At 42.1% G+C, this 14,347-nt stretch overlaps 2 protein-coding genes across 6 annotated transcripts in view; one reads left to right on the plus strand and one right to left on the minus strand.

Annotated features, from left to right (window-relative positions):
• FAM151B (family with sequence similarity 151 member B) overlaps positions 1 to 4,169 on the plus strand; it is a 21,145-nt gene extending 16,976 nt beyond the window's left edge. Inside the window, exons 7-8 of one of the 3 annotated variants that reach the window (XR_015705611.1) lie at positions 1,753 to 1,860; positions 3,529 to 3,657. Coding sequence is in view for 2 of the 3 variants with exons in the window: in XM_087761533.1 (XP_087617659.1) it covers positions 1,753 to 1,860; positions 3,529 to 3,643 (223 nt within the window). In the remaining variant the exon portion in view is untranslated. Of the gene's footprint in view, positions 1 to 1,752; positions 1,916 to 3,528 lie in introns of those variants that run through there. The other 2 variants (XM_087761533.1, XM_087761535.1) reach the window with 2 other exon arrangements.
• Positions 1 to 11,221, minus strand: part of ANKRD34B (ankyrin repeat domain 34B) — a 17,276-nt gene extending 6,055 nt beyond the window's left edge. Inside the window, exons 1-4 of one of the 3 annotated variants that reach the window (XR_015705610.1) lie at positions 10,932 to 11,221; positions 6,479 to 6,611; positions 1,766 to 1,815; positions 1,143 to 1,204 (exon numbers count right to left, since the gene is read on the minus strand). Coding sequence is in view for 2 of the 3 variants with exons in the window: in XM_087761531.1 (XP_087617657.1) it covers positions 4,239 to 5,795 (1,557 nt within the window). In the remaining variant the exon portion in view is untranslated. Of the gene's footprint in view, positions 1 to 1,142; positions 1,205 to 1,765; positions 1,816 to 4,213; positions 5,827 to 6,478; positions 6,670 to 10,931 lie in introns of those variants that run through there. The other 2 variants (XM_087761531.1, XM_009476759.2) reach the window with 2 other exon arrangements.
• Positions 11,222 to 14,347: the final 3,126 nt, after the last annotated feature.

The following is a 14,347-nucleotide window of genomic DNA, read 5'->3' on the forward strand; positions in this document are numbered from 1 at the left end:
CTAATGTAAGAATCCATTTATTTATAAATACCTGATTTTAGTTGGAAAATTAATTAGTTGTACTGCATAACAGATGCAGAATGATGAAGGTCCTATTAAGGATTGTTGAGGAAAAAAAGGAATTTAGTGACTGGTTTAGTTTACTATTTCTCTTGTGTAGCTGCATCAAATTATGGCAGTATTCTTTTGGAAGTGCTGCATAATTGTGAAAGACAAAAATCAAAACAAAGCAACTCCAAATACCTTTCTTGTTAAAGCAAAAACAAACAAAAAGTGCAGGGAAGGATATTTTGAAAACTCTGATTTGACCACCACGCCTTAGCTTTTTTACAGCATTCTTGTGTAGTGACTTACTGTTATTAGATTTCTTAAACCAAAATATGAAGTGGTTTAGATGATCACTGTTTTTTGTGAGGCCACCACTATTTGTCTAGAAGTTACTTTCATTGTGTGGTTTCACAGCATTGTGCAGAGAAAGTGAAAACCAAAAGAAAAATGTTTTTCACCTTTCTAACCTTATCACATAGATTCAAAATCAGTTATCTCATAGGTAGTGTATTTTACTGAAAGCTGTAGCATGTGTTGACAGGAATGCTTGCTCACAGAAATGCCACTTCCATTTTATATAGTTTAAAATACGAATGTTTAAGGGTTTATGTCATTAATCTTTCTCTAAGTTAAAGTGGATGAGCTTCACTAATTTTTCACTGTAGTGTGTGAGAACTAGTCCGGATGGTTCTCTCTGGATGGGAAGCCACAGCTCTTAAAACTACCAACAAAATCGTTTCATCTTGTCGTGTTTTCTTTATTAAGATGCATAGAAACACCAGAAAGCTATTTTGTTGTTTGTAAACTTCAGTGTTTTGGGGAGCGGGGGGTGATTTAACGTTATAAATTCAGGTCTTGCTTCCCATTCTTTGCTTAAAAGACATTATGGATGACTGGAAAATGACGAGAATTAAGACTTCAGAGATGGCAGAAGTGTATCTCCACCGAAGTGGAACCACAGTAAGCTACCGACAGACTGAAAGAGCCTCTCTCACACAATACTTTGTACAAATTTGGCTATGTTGGATTAAATCTAATTAACTTCCAATTTTCCTGCATAGACACAGCCTGAGAAAGACTTAGGAGTGAGTTACCTTGGTAGTGACTCAGCATCTCCTCAGTGGTGAATAAAAGGATGTGTCTATTTCCATATTGCCTGAATGGAGGGAAAAAATAACTTTTATTTATGCACCATAACAACATCAAGAGAACAAAACTGAATTGTTTTTCCTTTGAAGGTCACTTGTAACATTGATGCAACAACAAACACTAATGTTAACCTTTCATATTACTTCTGCATCATTTGCCATTTTCCTCCATTGAGCATTTTGTAAAAAAATCACTGTTTCAGTTGAGGGAGCAGTAATCCCATATAGGTAATTTTATAAAATCAATACAGCACAAGTCAGGCTTTATACCTTCAGCAATGATACCAGTTAGATCATCTGATCTGTTAGCTGATTTTTTCTAACAAAGTATTTGTATTTTTTTAAAGATATATTTTTGGCTTCAAATATTTAACTTCATTATGAGATGAACAGACTATAAATTGCCGTTTCCATTTATAATATCATGAAAACATTTGAAAAGTATATTGTGTCTGTACATGGTGTTTGTAGGGACCAGTTTATACCCAGTTAATAATTTCATATTGACATATGCTGTTCCACATAATTTTTCTGCCATAAAAATATTTCCACATAGACCTTGTTTCTACCTGGTATATGCGGGTGCTGATCCAACATCTCCTGAAGTAAGAGGCAGAACCTGCATGGAACCAAATACTCCATCAGCTTCACCATGTTTCCACCAGTACGTAAGAGCTCTTAAAATGTACGTAACTTCACTTTTGTAACTTCCTCATTTTTGGATGCTTAATGTTCAAACTCAGGTGGTGTTTGGTTTTTTTTTTTTAACATAGTGAACACTTATTGTTTGTGTATGTGCAGAGACCAGAGTTTGCCAGCCAGTCCATAAATGACCAAGAGTCTCAGTGGCTGAATAGCCCATCTGTAATTAAAAAAAAAACCCAACGTTTTTGTGACTGGTACTGATTGCTCTTGAGGGGTAAGAAACTAAAGAAGCGTGACAGTCATCTGCGAGTAAGTCAAACACGATAGCGCAGCGCAGCTCACCATGAGCCTTCCCAGCTGTCGCCAGAATGCTGCGCATCCCAAGTCAGCAGAGCTGTAACTGAGAACAAAGGACAGCACGGCTTTTAAGACCTGTATTTTGTGGGGAAGAATTAATTTTGACAACTGTGATACAGATTTGCATCTTTGCTTATTCTAGCTACCTTTGAGAGCTTGCCCAGAGCATCAGTGGTAAGATCATCTGCCTTCTAGCCATCATCGCTATAGATGGGAGAGACTCGGTCACAAAATTTATTTCAAGATTTAAATCTGTAGTTTCAGATCAGCGCTTGATATACAACTCTGTTGTGTAGAGATGTAAACCATACTCGTTTACTTTCCAGATGTCAAATCTTCCCTTCTTTAAAATATGCATATTAGGAACTTTTGGACATTTTTATATTTTTACATAAAAAGGTATTTACAGAGACTGTATGTTTATCACCCACTTGAAATTGTCTTATACTAAGGGCAAAGCTAAATAACATTACAGTTATTTGTTAGGCAGTGTCAGACTGGGTGAATTTTGACTGAAGCTGCAAGAAGGCAGATAGTACCCACTATGTATTTTCAGAAAAAAAGTATGTCAGTATACAGAAATTCACATTATACATACACAATTTCAATACAATTAATTTCTGTAATTTATGACAAAACAGAACACATTCAATATTTCTCAATCTTTTAGAAGATGAGTTATAAAATGCTAAATGCAATACCAGAAATCAAGCATCTGTGGAATACGCACAAAGACAGGATAGATGGTTGGAATCACAGAACACTGAATGGGAAGGAAAAATAGATTTTTAGATTGAGATACTTAAAAATATGCAATAGCTCGGAGGCAAAGGAGCATTTCTCATCTGTAAGAAATTCAGTCCTCTGCTTAAAATTAGGCAAAATGAGGACTTCCATCTCCCAGGTGAGCGTCATAGCTGTCAGGGTTTTTTTAGGTCTGAGCAGGAGGACAGAGCTCTTCCTTGCTCCCAAGCGTGTGTATGACATGTCCTCACTGATCAAGACAACATCTGGATGTGTCCCACCATCTGTATCCTGTCTTGAAAAGAAACCCAGGCCTGTGACTAGGCAGAAGGAGCTCCTGCATGATGTGGAGGTCTCCTTTTTGGGGGAGTTAGGAACTACAGAAAGTAATGGACCCTAGTTTAGATACAGCCTCTGCCTCCCCACACCCTTCCTCTTTTCAAATGAGCAGATTCCAGCAGTCCCATAGTTTGAGAAGCCAACGCTGATTGACATGCCTAATGGACAGTGCGAGCAGGGTTTAGTCATTTTACATGAGATTATTCAGGACTTCTTGCTCACTGTGCTGGCTTCTTGACTCTCCCAGGTGTCGTGTGCTGAACTTGGGCTCTCCAGTGCTCTGCCTATCAGACGGACTTCCATCGGGCAGCAAGGCATCTAAAACAGGCTCCCAGTCTTCAGCTGGGGTTTCCCGGGCGTAGCTATGCGTGCAACACAGCTCTGCAACACGAGTGTCATTGACTCTGTGTCTCGTCCGTTTACCTGCAGTGAAGCCATTGAAGCCAGAAGACGCTGCCTATGTACGCTTGCCACTGCCCACCCTTTGTGCACACTGGTTGTGCCTGGGATTTCTGGATATTGCACAACTTGGACAGAGTCAGGCTGACGTCCAGCATCACAGTCAAATGTTTCAAGTTCCCAAATTCCCCGTGTACCACCCTTCTGGGTGGAGAAAGAGTACACATTTGGGGAAACCATGGAGTGGTAGTATTTCCAACCTAAAATGAGACCTGCAGTGCCTAAGACCCTTTGCAGGTTCAGCCTGTCACGGGTAAGATTTCAGTGCTGAAGTTGAAAACATTAAGAAAACAGTATAATAAATATTCCTCAGTTTGCAGAAAGCAGCATCATTAGTTAAGCATGTCTTTTCATGTAGTCTCTAAGCTATTTAACTCATTCCAAAGCAGAGCGCCTTACATCACAGACCTGCTATCTCTTGTGATATGTATCATTGCAATCAGATAGCGCAGTGAATATGTACATATTCCAAAGATTTTGTAACCCTTTAATTCCCTGTTAAAAATTCACTAATTGCTTAATCTGCTCAGTCTGTAATGACTGTCTCCTTAGCAGCATTTTCGTGGTTTTGGTCTCTCTAGGGAAAGCAGGTGCTGCTGGTATTAAGTGTTTTTGTCCATGGGAAATCATCCCAGAAACCCTGTTTATGAAAGTAATATCTGGAATTGGGGGGTGAGGATTCACATTCAGTGGTGGAAGAAAACCTGGTCTTGTTTGAGCAATATGATCCAACAACAAGGCTCCTGAACCCCGTCTTTCTAGAAAAGCTTGATTTCTCCTGCTCAGGGTAACAGGACGCATGTTCTCCAGTACTTCTCTAGAACTTGATAACAAAGAGTGAGATGGAGAAAGGATCTTTTTCTTTCCTATCGCTGACTTACTGTCTTCTGCAGCAGCAGGACTTAGACTAGTAGTTAACTGAGAATCAGAGCTGTAGTGATTTGCTCCTAAATATCTTTTCTGGATAACGCTACTGAGGTTTGAAATAAAGCCGATTTGTCCCAAACTGGCATCCTTACCCACAGGAATCCCACTGGGGTTATGTTTCTCTTCAGCATAAGGAGTCTGAGAGTTTATCTCATCATATGATAATTTCCTTGATCCAGTTTGATCAAAGGTTTTCAATAAATGAGCGGTGTCTTTTATGTCAATACTTTGGTGCCTGGTGATGAATCTCTTTGATAAGGCAAGGCCATTGACTTTAAAAGAGAGCTCCTCTTCTGGAGTAATATCCTGAAGTTCTTCTTGTAAAGAGGCAATTTTATTCTGGTGAAACAGTGACGGAGAGCTCTTTATCCAAGGCTCAGACTGTAGCCACTGCACTTGTGCCAGCTTGGACCCAACTTTTGTTGAGCTGGATTTTCTCGTCGGTGAAACTGTTTGAGATGAGTTGTCCATGCTTCTTGGATGATCCAGCTCTTTAAAGCTGAAGAGTGCTTTTTTAGTTTCATTTGAACTTGAAAGTGGGGATGGAGATGTTTTCAGTTCTATTTCCGATGGGGAAGTGCAAGCAGTTGGGGAATGGCATTCCTCAAGGTCTGCAGGAGGGACATTTAAGTACTGCTTTGTTTTCTGCGTTCCCAACAGGGACTTGTCCGTTGTGATGATGATGACTTCTTTCCCTCGCGCCCTGCAGGCATTAAGAAGAACTTTCAGGGTCTCTCTGTCTTCAGAGTTTATTGCATACACAAGTGCAGAGCAGTTGGAGTGATCTTGCAGGCTTGGGTCAGCTCCACTTTTCAGAAGGAGAGATACCACTTCAGGGCCTGCTTTTTCCAGACAAGCGTGCATCAAGGCTGTCTTTCCAGATTTGTCCTGTATATTTGGATCGGCCTTGTTTTCCAGGAGGTATTTAACCATTTTCTCCTTGCTGACACTCTGGGAGTCCACATGCTTTGTCCTACAAGCAATCATTAAAGGGGTTTCACCTCTGTCATTGCTCTCGTTGATGTAGGCGCCACCCTCTAGTAACAGCCTGGTGAGGCGAAGGCGGCTTTGATAGACGGCTCTTATCAGGGAATTCCCCTCCCCTGGCAGCTCCACCATTTCGGCCATCGCACTTGTCTCACTCACACCTTCCTAGTGGCTGCAAAGAACACCTGGTTTTCAGAGAAGGTAAAAAGCGCCTCCCCCCCCCAAAAAAAAAAAGAAAAAAAAGAGGATTTAACTGTATGAATTGCTCCTGTAAATACCCCAGTACTTTGTGAAAAGAGTATGAAGGGAAAAAAAGAAAAGGTATTCCCACCCCCTAGACTTCAACAAATGCATTCAAAAATTAAAATAATATTTGGATATAATTGTAACATTTACAGATGCTTAAAGTATCGCTGACACTTTTTTTTTTTGTTCTGGACTGCTCTCTCTTTTGTCACACTCTGCCAAATAAGCTGCAAAAAAAGTTTAATTCTCCACACTGTAATGGCTTTATACTGACTACACCCATGTGGCTGCGCTACAGTTGTACCACTCCTGATTTGCATCAGTGCTAGAAACAAGAACTGAACGAACCCCGCAGCATTTTCATTGATGTGAGATACTGTGTCACATTCACTTATTCTCATAAAACGACAATGCTAAACATCTAGAAATTAATGAGAAAAAGAAGGTTCATGTGTCTTAATAAATAAGAAAAGCAAGTGTAGTAAAATATTTTTTTATCTAAGAAGAAACTGTTAAATGGCTGGAAAATAAATGTTAACGCCTTTTATAAAAGTAATTATATTGTGGAAGTACACTACCTTCCTTATGCTGCTTTGAAAACGTACTAGTCTGAGTGAAACAGCATAAACGAAGCGATACACAGCCTGTCCCACTCATCATGGGGATCAGTGGGCCGAGAGGAGTCCGGTACTTGGGCCGACAGTATTGGCTCTAAAACAAAAGAAATATTTGATAGCATCAAAGAAAATCTGGAAGTTTCACACAAAAAAATTAAGAGCTTTATGTGGTATAAACAATGAAAGGTCTTGTATGAATGTACACCTGCATACATGCAAGTAATACAATTAAATTACTTCTATTTTTGTCTTTCATGTGCTTGCTTACCCATGTGTAGGGAAAATCTTTAAATTAAAAAAAAAAAATCAATATTTAACAGTTGGCAGAGCAATATAATTCCAAGACAAAATTAGACATGGATATGAAAATTACATTTGTTTACAGTATCTTTCTAGAGAAATAAAAATGTTTAATTAGTTTAACTGCAAAGGAAAGTAACAGAGACTCATTTTTATTTACCATTGAAAGCACTAGTAATGTTCTGGTGAATAACTGAAGAGCAGTAATTTTGCTCTATTTTTCTTCAATATTGGAGTTTTAATTCCAAAATCAAAGAATGATATCAATGTAGTTTGTTCCAAAAGACCAACAAACAAACAAAACAAGTCAGTTGAAATACACACGACTTTTTATCATGGATTCTTCCCTCTCTGTCCCCTGTTTATTTCACTCCATAGCATCATGCTCCGCAGCTGCAGGTGCTTTCGCTAAGCAGTGACATTAACTAGCTTATCAGTCACAATAAAAACAGTGAGTTACAAGGCTTCATACATCCAACATGCTAATTAAGTATTTAACTATTATTTAATATAGTTGTTGTTTGGTGACATGGTGTAATAATGGTCATGCATAGCATGTTTTTGGGTAAGACACCTCACAATATTTGGTACGTCAGGAAAAAAAATAGGAGACAAACACATGAGATGAACCAGTTCACCGCTGGTAGCATTTATTTCTGGGCTTACAGCCCTCACAAAGACTGTTCATTGTATATCTACGACTGCAGTCCTGTTCTGAGAAATTAAGGAGGATGGACGAGGGCCAGAACTTCTCTGTCCGTCCTCATGAGAGTAAACATCCCACTTCTGATCACTGCTGAGAGTGGGGACACTGCTGTGGTACTATCATCTTCTTTTCACCAGCTGGTTCATTTTTTTTTTCCCCATCTGTCTTGATGAAACATTTTTAAAAAGTAATTGTGTTGAAAATACTTTAAGAATTCATTCCATTATACTGAAAGTACATGAGTCAGTAGTGTCTAGCTCAGCGTTCATTGATGTGCAAATCATTATTATGAAATGCATATTTTTGACAAGTAATATATTCAAGATTATTATCAAGTCTTTTATAAAAATATCCAATTAATTTGTGCATTTAGGTTTTCAGAAACAAACTAAAGAGAATATCTTTTAGACAGCACATGTGCTGGAATTCTAGTTGTGTTCTCCCTTATTTTTGACCTACCTGGAAGTCATTGGTGATTTTACATTTCTTTCATATTTATCTAAACCTCTTCTGATACTTGACTGCTTGCTTTACTTAAGTGATGGCATATAGCACTTCTTACACAAGTCTTTTTGTCTGTAGAAATACCTTTTATGGCCAGAAGAACATTAAATATTAATGGACACAGAAAGGGGAGAATGCGACTTGAAGTCATGCAGCAGGTCAATGCTAAAATGAGACTGGTTTTCTGACATTATCTGATCTAATGCCTCCAATTGCTTAAACTCACTGTCTCCGCAGACTTTACCAGGACTGTTAACGTGCGTGAGGGTGGAGGAAGACAAGGCTAAACCAGTAGTTAATGTTTGGAGCTGACTGTGTAGCCAGGATGTTGTTTGAACCTGGCCTGGAGAAAGCCCAAGATGTTTTTGTGCAGGTCAGCAGTTCCAGTGTGCCCGAGATCTCACCAAGGCTTTTAGGTACTAACAAATTTCATTTCAGAAACCCAACAAATCATTACATCTGCAGGCTGGGACTGTCAGGTTTGCAAAGCAGGCTGGTTAATCCCTGAAAGAAGGAGCACAAGAACCACTGCTGCTAAGGTTCAGCCATGTTATTTATAGGTTGATCTACACTTTGCACTGCAAAGGAAAAGGGGACAGCATGGGGGCAAAGGAAAGTGGAGAAAGAAATACAAAGCAGGGAATAAAAATCCACAAATACTTCAGAATCAGAAACTATACGATTAAAAGGAAGTGTTACAGATTTGCAACTGGAACAACCTAACGTAGAATACATTCTTAAATGCTGGATGAAGATAACCATGATTGCATCTGGAGAATCTGTTAATTACAGGAGAATGCGCTTGGAGCTGTGTCATCCTAAAACTGCCACTGTGGGAACAAAGTGCAGCTGGACTTTTGTAAGACCCACACTGCCATCAGCTCAGTGGAAATACACGTGCCACACCTGGACTGGGTACAACCTGCTCCAAAAAAACCCACAGCTTGCTATTTTGAAGTGAAAGACCACAGTTCAAGCAGATTCCCTATAAAAGTAATTTATTTCATAATTCATCACACATTGATGCTAGACAGACTCGGATTATAAAACATTCCTAAATCTAATTAACTGCGATATCAGAACCACTACATGTGTTACTGAGATGTCAGGAGTGACACAGCTGCCTTTCAGCTGTGGAGGTAACTTGTGCCAGGAAAGCAGTTTAAAGAATGTGGAACTATGCAACCTAGTGTGTGACACTGAATCATGAACTGTTCTTTCAGATTATCCACAAACTTCTGGCGTTCTTGTACAAACAATATTCCTGGAACACTCCTTCTGTCTAGGAAGAGCTTAATTTTATTTTCAAAAAGCAGTATCGTCCTGGAAAGTGCTCTGAGATGAAGTAGCACAAAGCACCTTGTAGTATGAAAATCAATTTTTGAAGCTGATGATGGTTTGTTTCCAAGAAGTAGATATAGCTGCTGTTGTGGATTCGTGCTGGGTCCTGTTCTGAGGTCAGGCTGGCAAATGTAAGAGTGACAACCCAGAGTCCTATTCTAACACAGGTTCTGCTGCCATTGTAGTGGGAAAAGCCACTAAAACTTAAAAAGTTGTAGCACTTCTTCCTCCAACCCTTGCTTCTGGATTTGTAAACAGCATTTACTTACTACGAGAAACTCCCACTGTGTTTTGTTGCATCTAACAGTGTAAATAATCACAAAATTGAGGGGTAAAAAGCTCATCAATGTTATAACGTATAAACAACTTTTTCACTAAGTAAAGGAATGCTATGAATCAATATTCTTGCAAGATATTCCTCACTTTTTCAATGTGAAAGCCAAATTTTCTGCCCTCTCTGCCACAGCACTCTTAGAGTTACACAAACAAGCTTTCACAGTAGTGTTTAGAGAGTCTAAAATCATTCCAGTAAAATTAAGTCAGCGATTCTCATCTCTGAAAGAAGATGTGCTTACACACTTTGAGGACACAAGCCTTTAAATATTCTTTAGATTCTTCATATCCACATTAACCCTATAAATTCTCTCAGTATAACAAGAACTCTGATTTCCTACACTGTTATAAACATGTTGAAATGTATCACATGCGAAAGCAACTTTTGATTAAAAAAATACCGTTCTAACACAGTCAACACTCCTCTCTCCAAAGTTGCCAGAATCAAGTCCAGTTTCGGAAACCTAGCCTGTAAAGTGCAACTTTCCATAGCAAAGTCTCTGTCTCTTCAGCCTTGCTGTTTTCCAAGGTTAAATGCAGGATGGCCAGGATCTGTACATTTTTCACCTGTCTTCACACTCAGGATCTACCATGTTTGCACTTTTGAAGATAGTTTGGAGAGGTCCAGCCAGCTCATTAACTACCTTTTCCCTGTCACAGCATTTATCATCTTTCTGAGTACTCTTTCTCATTTGGAGGTGTTTCCTATGGTAATAAGTACCGCCAGAGAGTGGCTGGAGCATGGTGGAGGGCACCAGAGGAGTAAAGTTTTCACTGGGGCTCTACATTAAGGTCAATGTCGTTGCTCACTCCTGTTTCACAGCATCCTGACTTGGAACCTAACAGCTCTAAAGTTTTTCCTGAAGGAGAGCTGGAAAAAACAGGGACAGGCAACTTCTCTACAAAGAAGTTACAGAGACCACACCTGAAAAATGTAAACGCAGGCTAGAAGAGTAAGCATGTTAAAGGCTTTTCCCTTAAAAATTCACCGAGAAGGAAGGGACTGGTGTTCGAACTGAGAGGAGCCTGACAGAATCGGTCTGCAAGACAAACACCCCACGTACAGCCCCTCAGGCAGCGACCTGAACCCTTCCTCAGCACCCTGGCCACCCTACCTGCTATACAACGTTAAAAAACCGCTCCGTCCCCCTTCGTGTGGGGAAAGGCGAAGGCCAGGCGACACTGCACCGGGCAGAGGCGTCCGGGGGAGGGCGAGGGGAGCCTTTTTACCTGTCGCCGTCGGCAGCGTCTGCTCCTCCCTCATCACGGCCCGCCGGGCGGGAAGGGACGCGCCTGCAGCTCCTCGGCAGCGCTCGGCGAGAGGAGCGGTGTGCCAGCCCGCACGGCATTCCCACAGAGTCCGTGCCGTCCCCTGACCGGCCTTCGGCAACACCCCGCGGCCGATCCGCCCAGGAGGCACCGGCGCGGCGGCGGGAGCGCGCACTCTGAGGGAGACGGCGAGAAGGAGCGGGCTCCCCGCCGGTCCCTCCCGCCCCGGGCGGCGCTGAGGGGAGGCGAGCAGCGGCCGCCGCCCGGAGCTCACCTGCGGGGCGCGGGCGGGGCGGGCAGCGCGGCGGCGGACCCCAGCGCCTGCGGGCGGCGGGGAGGGGCGCGGGCGGGAGCGGAGCTGGGCGGCTGCCACACCCGCTCCCCCTCACACTCCCGCACGCCCGCCCCCTCGCCGGCCGCCACACCCCCTCACGCCGCACCCCCCCCCACTCCTCACAACCGCCCCCACACCACTTCACACACCCACCCACCCCACATGCCTCCCTTCACACCCCCTCAAGCACACTCCCACACCCCCCTCACAACCGCAGCCCCCCACCACTTCACACCCACACAGACCCCTAAATCCACACTCACGTCCCCTCAAACCCACACCTCCTCACACCCATACACCCCACACACTTACACACCCTTACACCCACCCACCACCTCACTCTTTCCCACACCCTCACACCTCCTCACACACCCTCACACCCACATTCGCTCACACCCCTCTCGCACCCTACCAGTTTTGTGTCATCTGCAGACTTCCCAAAGGTACACTCTGCCCCATCATCGGGATCATTAATGCAGATGTTAAACAGGACTGGACCCAGTATTGGCCCCTGGGGTACACCGCTCGTTGCTGACTTCCAGCTAGACTTCGTGCCACCGATCACCACCCTCTGGCCTGGTCGTTCAGCCAGTTCGCAATCCATCTCTCTGCATGCTTACCCAGCCCCTGTGTCAACAGCTTCTCTATGAGGATCTTCTGTGAGACCATGTCAAAGGTTCTACTGAAGTCCAGGTAGACAATATCCATTGGTCTCCCTCATCCACCAAGCTAATCATTTCACTGTAGAAGGTCATCAGGTTGGTCAAGCATAGCTTCCCCTTGGTGAAGCCATGCTGGCTATTCCCAATCGCCTTACTGTGGCATAGTCTTGTTTGGCTGCTTGGCACCTCTGATGATGCTTATGGAGTATCCTTAAGCACACCTGCGAATGACAGGACTTCCTGCTGATATTCCAGTATTCCAAAGATGTTTTCTTGGAATGCTGGTCCCCACAAAAGCACACTGTAACTGTTCTACACAACATTTTGCAGAAGTTTTGACTGCCTTTTGTCATGCTAACTTTCTGCGGTGGCGATGCGCGGAGGATATAATAGATAAATGTGGGACCTGCAGCAGCTGTCTCGTCTCCCTCGCAAACACTGTTAATTGTGGGAGCTGTAGTGCTGTTACTGTGCAAGGTCCTGTACTCATCTATTTAAAAAGGCAGCTGCTGCCTCAAAGATGTTGTTGTCTTGGCATATAATAAAAGGCAACAGGTGAATGCAGCAAACAAATAAGGGAGGTGAGGGCAAAGTAACAGCGAAACAATCCATCATGCTTGGTATAATAAGTAGCAGTCACAGGGCACCAGCATCCTTGATGCTATGAAGAGCTTTTTTACGCATCACAGGAGAGAGAAGTTTCCAGGAGGAATGTGAAGGAGATTTGTACTGTTCTACTTTTAAAAAGTGCATGACAGGATCAGTTAGATACCAGCATGACTAAGAGCTGGATGAATTGTATGAATAAGCCACTAAGACAAACAACTTCCCAAGGGCAGGTTCTTCAGTTACTCTTTAACCTTACCTTTGAAAAACTAAGTTCGGAGAATGTCCGCAGACTTTTTTTTCTGCGGTGTGATTCTAATTATCTTTGTTTTCTTTTACTCTCTGCACCTCACCCACATTGTTAATACTTGGTCTTTGCCGAACAGCCTCGGAAAGGCATATATATTGAACACCCACTCTTCAGGAAGGTTACTGCTCTTCTCAGACCTGTTGTGTGAATTATATAAGATACGGAGGCGGTGTGCACTTGGGTATGGTTCATCAATGCTGCCACTGGAACAGCTTCGCTTTTGTGGTTTCTGCAGCTCTCATGTACGCTTCCTTATTCTGCCTTCCGTCCTTGCCTGCATTGTACTGTTGTGCTTGTGATAGCCAACGTAAGTCTCTTACCAAAAAAGAAGTGTATTGCACTAGTTCTTAGAAGAGCACTTTTAGGAAGATAATTAGATTTTTTTATAAATGTCATAATACCCTCCCTTTTGGATGGTTTTAATTGGATATAAAAACAACTCTTGGTACCAAGAAGTTAATTTTTATGTTAATAGTGAAGGAGGGTGGGAAACCAGAGCAGGGAATACATCAATGCAGTGCAACTTTTATTCTAAAATACAGGAGATGTTTGCATATGCACATAGCATTAGTTTATCATACTTGGTGTCCCTCTCAGGATATCTATCAACCCAGCCCTCTCCTATATTTCACTGACAGTTGGGCTAGCTAGATATCTATCAGCGGAAAGTTTTATGGTCACAGAATACTATTATTCATTTTAATTGACTAAAATGTTCCACTGCACTGATTCTTGATAAACTTTTGTCCAAATGCGTGCAGGCAGACAGCAAAACTAAAGTTTTCTAGTAGCCATCTCAACAAGCTGCTGGAAGCCCAGAGCTGGACTGCAGACCTCGAGCCCAGGAGCCTTGTGGTAGGTGGTTTCAGAGCTTAAACCCCAGGCTTTGCAGCTGGGAGTCCAGGCACACCTGAGAGCCCTGCCTCTCCTGGCGCTGCTGGGGTTTCCGAGCGCTATCGACCACAGCAGGGGACTTTCCTGGGTATCGACTAAGTTAGCTGCTCCATTTTGTTTATGGAAAAAAAGAATGGAGATGTTTTGATTCGATCTGAAACAGAACTGTCTGTGGATTTTGCTTTCCATGGGCAATTGTAAACACTGTGGTTTTCAGGTCTGTTTGGTACTGACCAGCCTGAGCCCACACTAGCAAAAACTGATGCAAATGAAGAAGGAGCCACGATTGCTTACTATATATAATTATTTATATAATAATGCATTAGTGGGTAAATTGTTGACCATGGTATAATGTAATATAAGTCATTCTAATAATTTGATTAGTTTATTATGTGTTGGGGCATTGAATTATTTTCAAAACTGTGAATAAATGGAAAAATACAACAGCATAATTAACTTGGTTTAGTTGTGGTGACTGAAAACCCCCCTGAAATTAATATTATTATATACTAATTTGGTACCTTAAAAACACATTTTAAAGCATTATGTACGGAGGCAGATGTTTACTGTG

The sequence above is a fragment of the Nipponia nippon genome, unplaced genomic scaffold, assembly GCF_047370975.1.
Source record: "Nipponia nippon isolate SJK-2023a ecotype South Korea unplaced genomic scaffold, ASM4737097v1 scaffold_24, whole genome shotgun sequence".
In the NCBI taxonomy this organism is placed as follows: domain Eukaryota; kingdom Metazoa; phylum Chordata; class Aves; order Pelecaniformes; family Threskiornithidae; genus Nipponia; species Nipponia nippon.